The sequence below is a fragment of the Labrus mixtus genome, chromosome 13 (genome assembly GCF_963584025.1).
Source record: "Labrus mixtus chromosome 13, fLabMix1.1, whole genome shotgun sequence".
In the NCBI taxonomy this organism is placed as follows: Eukaryota; Metazoa; Chordata; class Actinopteri; order Labriformes; family Labridae; genus Labrus; species Labrus mixtus.
Window position 1 is genome coordinate 26,169,638 of NC_083624.1, and position 8,775 is coordinate 26,178,412.

General features: G+C 38.6%; 1 protein-coding gene across 2 annotated transcripts in view; it reads left to right on the plus strand.

Annotated features, from left to right (window-relative positions):
• The first annotated feature begins 622 nt into the window (after positions 1–622).
• The window catches only part of itga6a (integrin, alpha 6a), a 23,626-nt gene continuing 15,473 nt past the window's right edge, over positions 623–8,775 (plus strand). The window contains exon 1 of one of the 2 annotated variants that reach the window (XM_061054452.1): positions 623–913. In XM_061054452.1, the coding sequence (XP_060910435.1) occupies positions 726–913 (188 nt within the window). In that variant the 5' untranslated portion in view covers positions 623–725. The remainder of the gene's footprint in view (positions 914–8,775) is intronic. The other variant, XM_061054453.1, reaches the window with a different exon arrangement.

The window sequence follows — 8,775 nt, forward strand, 5'->3', positions numbered from 1 at the left end:
CTAGATAATTGACAGATAGCTCTTCTAATATGTTTATATCATATAGGCTACTAAACGTTGACACAGAGATTTCGTTTAGAGCTTGATCCTGGGTTTCTTTCAGTCTATGTAAAGGCATTATCAAGAAAAAAGAAGAAAACTGCCTCACTAAATAAAATCTAACAATTTGATACAGCCTATTATAATTCACAAAAGATTTATTTTACATAAAAATCCCAGCTGTAAATATTAACATTAATTTTGGCTTTTCGGGGTCCAGGGTAGCCTACTTGCATAATGGCTCACCTGAACACTGTCACCACTTATTCTTGGAAAATAACATCAGTCATAATGTAATCAAGTCTATGTCAAGTCAAAATGTCAACTGCTTTAATTTTAATCAAACATTACAGAAACAAAATCACAACATACAATGCACCACTAATATAAATAGTAGAAATAGCATAGTGTTGAGATAAAAAAAAATAGTGAATTGATTATGTTTCTATTGTCAAAAAGTACGTATTGTTCCTTGACTCTAACAGCTTTTACTAGCAGTGTAGTTCCCCATGGTGACCTGAGGGGGCGCTGTGGAGCAGGAGCGCACACACACCCCGGCGGGGGGACACGAGCAACGGCGGCAGCAGCTTGCGGTCAAACTGCACCGGGCTGATCATCAGAGAGGAGCAGCAGGGTCAGCCTCTTAACTTTGGACTAACACCGGTCAACATCTGGAAAACACCGCAATGCTGCTGCGAGAGGGACCTTCTGCTGCTTTTTTGGCACTTTTATTGTATTTCTCCTCTCTGGAGCCAACTGTGGTGCTCGCCTTCAACCTTGATACCAGTCATGTCATCAGGAAAGACGGGGAACCGGGGAGTCTGTTCGGGTTCTCTCTCGCCATGCACCGGCAGCTCAACCCGGATCAACGGATGTGAGTGATACCGTGAACTTTACTTTTCCACTTTTCCATCTGATTATATAGATCTACACACTTTTCTGACCGTATAGGTGCACCTGACCAAACAGGTTCATTTGAATTACTAACAGAAGTGGGTTAATAGGCTACTTTTAACTTAATTCCCTGAACTTATTTCCTTTACTCTTACTGTCTAATTATCCTGGGCATAAAACATCCTCTTCATTTTTAGGATTCTGACTTTGCGAGACTAATTAAATATTTTACATCCCCTGGTTGTGATGTCATGCATTGTGCCCACATTTAAAAGAAAGTGTTTCTCAAATCCTGTAGTGGTTTTGTCCGATTTTACGTGTTTTTTTGTTCTAGTTTTCTTTAGAGCTTGTCTGTCTCCCTGTGGTGCTTTGGATGTAAGAGGGGAAGAAGCCGAGAGACAACAAGTGGACAAACAATGGTTATAACTGTTATGCAAATGTGCCTGTTAGGTCAAACTGAGGGAGCAGTGAGAAGAAAGGTAGACTCATAGTGTTGCAACTGTTAGTCGATTAATCGGTTAGATTTTCTTCTAATACTTGATCCTGAAGGTATTATGCCTACACAAGATGTGGAGAATGATTTCTTAAAATTAGAGTTGTAAGCAAGACTTTACAGGCAAACTCTAAATACTTCCATACCAGTTATTTACAAATAAAAATCAAATGCTGGATTAATTGATTAAAGTTACATCCCTTGATCAGCTGTCGACACATTTCAGGCAGATTTTTATATAATTGTGCAAAAATAAGAGCACTCATGGGTGAAATGTTTCCCAAATCCAGTATTACAGTGTTTCCTTCTGATGCTAACATGCATTGCAGTGAATCATTTCCTCTGGCCAGCCCTGAAGCGTCAGAAAAGACATCAGTGTGAGCCTGCTCCTCCTGCCACACAGAGTGTGTGTGTGTGTGTGTGTGTGTGTCTGTGTGTGTGTGTGTGTGTGTGTGTGTGTGTGTGGGGGGGGGGGGAGCCAGGGGGGGGTGATGTGGGTGAGGCTGCATGCAAGAGCTACTGTAAAGCGGACACACAACAAGCCTGCAGCAGCATGTTGAGACGCAGAGAGCAGGGATGAGAATTCCTGATAGCAGGAATTAGAGAGATTCCCCAAAGATCACACACATTCGGCTTAAGCTGAGGAATTTTATCTGCTTGGTGTTTTGGCTGAAAGGCAGCTCCTGTTGCAGTGAATTTACTCCTCATTCAAATCTGGAAGCTGTCCTTAAGAAATGCTTTTTTTTTTTTTTTTTTTGACAAGGCATCCTTTGTGCGGTCCTGAAAAGAGCAACGTTTACTTTTGTCAGAGTTGATAAGTGTAAGGAGAGTGAAAGTGAAATGTAATATTTGTTGGGCAAACAGAGGCTTGAAATGTCACACCGGCCTGATTGTTGGTTTTCAGGCAGTGAAAGTAAGAGGGAGAAGATTCACCTGACATGCTGGGCACTAAGAAAGCTGCTCTTTAAGGACAGAAACACATAACATCATAGTTTGTTATTGTTGGTCTTGCCGAAGCGAAAGTAACAATTTAAGAGTGCATCGTTCAAGGTACCATTTTTAAATGAAAATCATATATTCGGCTATATATATAGGAAAATACTGAAATGATTATCCTTTTGATTTGAAGATACAACGTAATTCCCTTTAAAATTACTGATTTTAAGTGGACGGATTATTTTGGGGTTTTAGAGTGCTGCCGCGGGCCAAACAAGAATTCTTAGACATCAGATTGGACTATGGGATCTTGATTCTATCTATTAGACGTCTATCCCATAGGACTTTACCGCTATTATCTCAAATAAGGATGGTTTTGATATTTGTGATGAATCGATTGTGGGCTGAGGAATATCAAAAAAGACGTAATACATGATGGTCACAATTTCCTGGAAGCCCAAAGTGAGACGATCATATTGCAAATTGTCCAAGTAAGAGTGCATACAGGTTACATTTATGACCTTAAACACCTTTATTAATTCTAAATTTAAGGAGGTCTGCATTTTTCCTTAAAAGTGACTTTTAATCGAGATTATTTCCTGTTGTCTTCTAATGTTAATCAAAACATTGGGTTAGCTCCACTGACAATGAATTGCTTAATAATAAGAATCACAATCACAATCACAATCACAATCACAATCAGAATCAGAATCAGGGTTTATTGCCAAGTACATTTACACATACAAGGAATTTGACTTGGTGTATTGGTGCTAAACAATTAACAAGGAAATAAAGCAGAACTAGCAACAACTTAAATAATACAGTTTAAGAAGATATTACAATATATAAAATAGAATCTAAAAATGTAAAATAAAAAATATAAAAAATATAGATAAAAAACACAAAATGTACAAAAGGTGCAATGTAGGAGCTACAAAACATGACTATGCAGAAAATGAAGTAATTTTTTTTGTTGCAACCCTTTTTTCCCCTCTCACGTCCTTGTCAAAAACATAGCTGGTCCATGTTACTGTATTAAAACACTCCTCCCTTTACATTATTGAGACTGAGGAAAGTAGCCCTCACTTCTCTGATGTGATCTCATCGTTACATCCTCATGTGACCCTGAAAGAATCAGCCAAGCGAGTCCAGTGAAAGCACATTAAAGCACACAGCAGTAGGTAATGAACAACCATGTCTGACTTCAAGTGTTGAGGAACACTGACGGCTCTCTTTAAAGCAGCAGCAGCAGCAGCAGTGTGTCACACTCTGCATCTGTCTCTTCTGCTCTTACTGAAACATGTGTTTGATGATGATCTCTAGCAGCTGTAAAGCTGTATACTGGATATCACTGCCTACATTGATGTGATTAGAGTCAGATGTGAGGATAGGAACGCTGGCTTCTAGGCTCCTATTCTTAACGCTGATGAGGAGCAACACATGCGACTAAAATCTACTAGCCTTTTAATTCTTACTGTGTTTCCAATGATTTGTTAATCTTATTGCTTATTATATATATATTTTAAGAAGTTGTTCCTCTTATAAGTTCATTGGAAGCACAACTTACATTGTTTTATTGGTTTTCAATGAGTGGAAGAAACAAGGAACACAACGTGGTATCTTTCAAAGAGACAACTGTGTGACTCTCCCCTGAATAACGTGTCGGGTTAATGATGTGGATTTAACGTCCAGGGAAAGAAACCAGGGCAAAAAGTTCCATTTGAGTGGACACGCACGACCATCTGTGCACATGTAACCTGAGAGATAGAAGGCATCAGTGAATCATGAGTTGAGATATTCACATCAGACGTGACACTCAAGTGTGGCTCGCTTAAAAAAAGACAGTGAAGAAGAAGTTTTTTAATTATGCAGTTAAAATATTTTTAGCCCTAACTTTTTATTCATGATTTCCTCTGTGATATGTACCCAGCCAATCACAGATCAGCACCAATGAAAGTTTTACGTGTGTGTGTGTGTGTGTGTGTGTGTGTGTGTGTGTGTGTGTGTGTGTGTGTGTGTGTGTGTGTGTGTGTGTGTGTGTGTGTAAACTGAAACAGTTAGAACAGCTGCAGCAGTTCTTGTGGCTTTGAGTGCACAGCTGGACGAGCTCTTGGCCACATCTGTTAACAAAGGCGAGTGAGATCACTGTGTAAACCCTCAGACAAAGACAAACTGCATGATGGGAAGTGGTCTTGCACTACAGCCTGGCTGATGCTGGATAATGTAGTTTTATAAAAGATTGATGAAGAAGAGTTTTAATAACATTCTTTATAAACTTTTTTTTAAATGAGGATTGATTACTAAGTGGGACGTTTTAAAGCTAATTAGCTGAACTATATGTAGTTCAATGCTCTATGATGAACATAGTATGATTCTTTGACATTTTATTGTACTATAATGCAATTCCTATTATTTATACTGCAACACATAGCGTATGTCACTAAAACATTTCTTATGAGCTGTAATGTATTAAATGGATTGCTCTATCTGTATGGCTGTATTCCAGTCAAGTGTGTGTGCTCACTTTTTTGATGCAGCCTGAAGCTCTAGTATCATCCCCCTTTTTCGCACAGTTTGATGTCTTTAGTATGATGTGTTTACTGTAGTTCATACTTGGAGTCTTTTTAACCGTCTCATGCAGACATTTATGCACGTATCTCCGTCTGCAGCAGAAAGTAACATCAAGTACAAAAAGCCTCTTTCCAAACTGACAAGCAAGTAATGTGTCTGCTGGTCTGACATGTAAATGTCAATGTTACCCCTCAGATACTTGCTAAATTCAACATCTGTCACTTTCCTGAGAAGCCCTGCAGTTATGTCTGAGGTGTTCTCCTTTACATGTGTTACTAGTTCATCGTTCACACGGGGCTTTTTCTACACATAGCCTCGTGGATTTGATCTTCTTTAAAGCAAAAACGGAGCGTTCACTGAAGCTGAAGAACATTATGGGAGCTCACTCTTTCAATATGAGAATTTATTCTATCTATGCTTAGAAGTGCAGGTTTTGGGGGCCACTTGTACAAGTCTTTCATTTGCATCCGATAATTGTATTTTTGCTTTCTATTTGTCATTGCATTGTCATCATTAGCACTCACTCTCACTTTTTGCAGTGTCTTCCAGTTTTATTCTAGAATAAAACTTCATGTACAGTGTCTCTAATGTCTCTGCAGTTGTTGCAGCATTACAACATATGCACTGAACTGAAACTCAGCATACTGAATCTCAGAAGTAAAGACTTTTGTAAAGGCTGTTTGTATTTACATTGACTGGCCTTTGTTTGAGGGGAGGGTTTGCAGTTTGGTCTCTTGTCTCTCATCAGATCTCCTCAAGAGGGTCCTTGTTCAGCGGATGATGATTCACAGGGCTGTGCCACAGATCAGTTGGTGTTTCACTGAAGGAGCTGCAGAGAAACAAGGAGGAGAAAAGGGTGGAGAGGTTTTCCTCATGTAAGGATTTCCTCTCTTTACTTAGAGACAATTCCTACACACACTTTTAATCTAAACACATGATAGCCTCCCATCCCAACATGTACTTTTAGAGTCTTTTTAAATATGGCCTACAAAATTGATATTCTAGTTTTTGTAGATTCAGCTGACCAGGTGTTCAGAGATGTCAGAACTAATTAAATGTAAGAAAACAACTTTCCTCACTGTAAGAACAAGTCTGAAAGCTCATGTGAGGATTTTTTAGCTGGTTATGAAACAGACTGAAATAAATACGTTTGCCTCAATATGACCTAGAAAAACAAGCATCAGCAAGAAGATTGATTGACTATTTTTCATGGATGTTAATTCTGTTGCTGGGTAGGTGTCAGACAGAAACTGTCATCACAATTCAAAAACAGCCATTTTTTTATCGCATTGATCACGTGCTCTTTTGTCCCTTTAGGGGCACCGTACCTAAGCCACTGCGCTGACAGCAGTGTCTCCCAGTAGTCACAGTGATGGAAACAAACAACACCTCCTCACCTTTGAGGCTCATTTCACTTTAACAAAACTCCAAGAGGGCTCAGGTAATGAGTCAAAAGTTACACCCACCTCACAACATCAAACATTTTACTTTTTAACTGTTCCCTTCAGCTGTTTTCTTTTAGTTTCTGATCTATAATTAAGTTAATGCTGGAACCTTCAATCTACCAGAAGTTCCTTTTTTTCTTTAATGGTAGAAGCAGGTAGGTATCCAAAAAGGAAGCAAAGTATCCTTAGACTAAAACAGTACAAAAATACAAAATAAAAGCTTTACAATAACTGTTCTGAACGGCAAAATGATGGATATTCAAACATGCGATTAAAAATGTGATGTATCATGGTCAACTATTGAAATTCACAGATTAATCTCTCTATTTTTTTTAAACGTTTGATAGCCCTCCTACCTATAATTTATAATTCTCCCAGATATAATATTGCTGTGCAGCTGTTCAGAACAAGTTGGTTGAAGGCATAAATAGGTTTAGGGAGACTGCAGTGTAACCAGCTTACTGAGCTATGGCTAATAGCTCATTAGCTATTGCTAATCCAAACTGCTTGTGCCAGTTGAGTTGACATTTAAGAAGGTGGTTGCTGGTTCGGTCTTGTCTGAAATCAAGGGTCAGTGAAAAAAAAATCTAAGAATTATGAAGGCTTGATAAGTGTCTTTTGTCATGGTGAAGTGTGTAGTGTCTTTGTGGGAACAATACGTTTGACATACTACAAAGAGGATTAGTTATTACGATGATAATAAGTTTGACAAGATGTTGCAATAGAGAGGTCACCTACACAGCTGAGCTACCAACTCAATCTTTGTCTGACTTTTCAATGCAGGATAGATTATAGCTGGATCTTGACTACCATAGACAGGAAATAACATATACCACTTTGGTTTTGCACGTGTAGAGGTTTCATTTTCATAGCTTGCAAAAGGCTACAAATGCAACCAAAGTGTTGCAGACATTTCAAAAGGGGTTGAGAACGATTTGAACGTTTGAAAAGTGTAATAAGTTCAGGTCTCACCCATGTCCCAGTTGGCCCCGTTTAGGTTCATTTGAAGTATTGTGAAAGGCATGTATTCATTCATAAACATGTGATAAAGTCATGTTAGTCTAAATGATGTTATCTGTCACACAATTGTTCTTGCTTACACTTTATAGAGCATTTATAGAGAGTTTTGGTGATACTTAAATAAACCATTCAAAGAAAGGCAGTTTACAGAATTGTAGAGTTGAGTTTAATTCTTCTTTTTTTGGATCAAAGATAAAGTCATGTCTCTTGTCACTGACTACAGAGATTATTCCCTGCAAGTCCAAATTCAAACTATTATGGCTTCAGTGAAAAGTGTAATATTCCTATTTTGTATTCTTACTATACAGGTGCATGTTGATATCTTTTTTATTTTCTACTCTGTGCCAATGTTCTGTAAAAAAAAACATACAGGCGATGCCTTGCGTTCCGGTGATGATTTTTAACGGTCTTTTCCTGGTGTCCGCACTGAGCTCGGTGAAAGAGCGTTTCCTTTCTGCACGCAGCATCTGAGCTCGGTGAAAGAGCGTTTCCTTTCTGCACGCAGCATCTGAGCTCGGTGAAAGAGCGTTTCCTTTCTGCACGCAGCATCCTGAAGAAGGACATTTCACTTGAAGTCTTTGGCTCTTCCTTAAATGACAAAAAAACATTTCTGCACTTTATTTGCGAACCAATTTGCACATTTTTATTGTTGTTTGATCTTAAATTATTGTTTGTTAAAGTTTTTCTTATTCATGTTTAATTGATTATGACGTGTACTTCTGCTCTCTTGTGAAAGAGATCTTGATTTTAATTAATTAGAGATCTTGATCTTAATTGATATTAATTAACCTGGTTAATTAAAAAAAAAAGTAGCACTGTGTATGTACGTCTCGAATGTGTGTGTGTGAGAGAGAGAGACTTTTTTCTTTTGAAGCTCCGCTCGGTCAGTGTGACAGAACTTCATACCTGTACAATGTGCAACAACAAAGATGTGATATTTTGTTCTTTGGGTCTTAAAATCTTCATGTGAAAGAAAAGCCTTTTCATCAGAGAGTGTGGCTGTCTGATAATGTCATCGCTGAAACACATCCTCTTTTCAGGCCAGTGGAGGCTGTGTGAGAATGTGGGTTTAGAGGAGAAGCTGTGGTCAGTGAACTGTGTTTGAACAGAGCAGTGAACACGCTCCAAATTGTCCGCCTCACCGCTCCTCTGCCCTCTGTAGAATGTCAGAACACTGCTCCACTGTCCCACACTGACATTTTCTGTTCTGTCTCTTATCACCAAATCAGCTCTTTCAGAGAATGATTGAACACAACCAGCAATCATTCTTCCTGAGAAATATGTAATATATGTGTTAACTAAAGACTGAAACATCCTGTGATCCATGTGTGATATGTTCATATTTACTATTCTAAGAGTTACCAGTCAGAGCCTTTA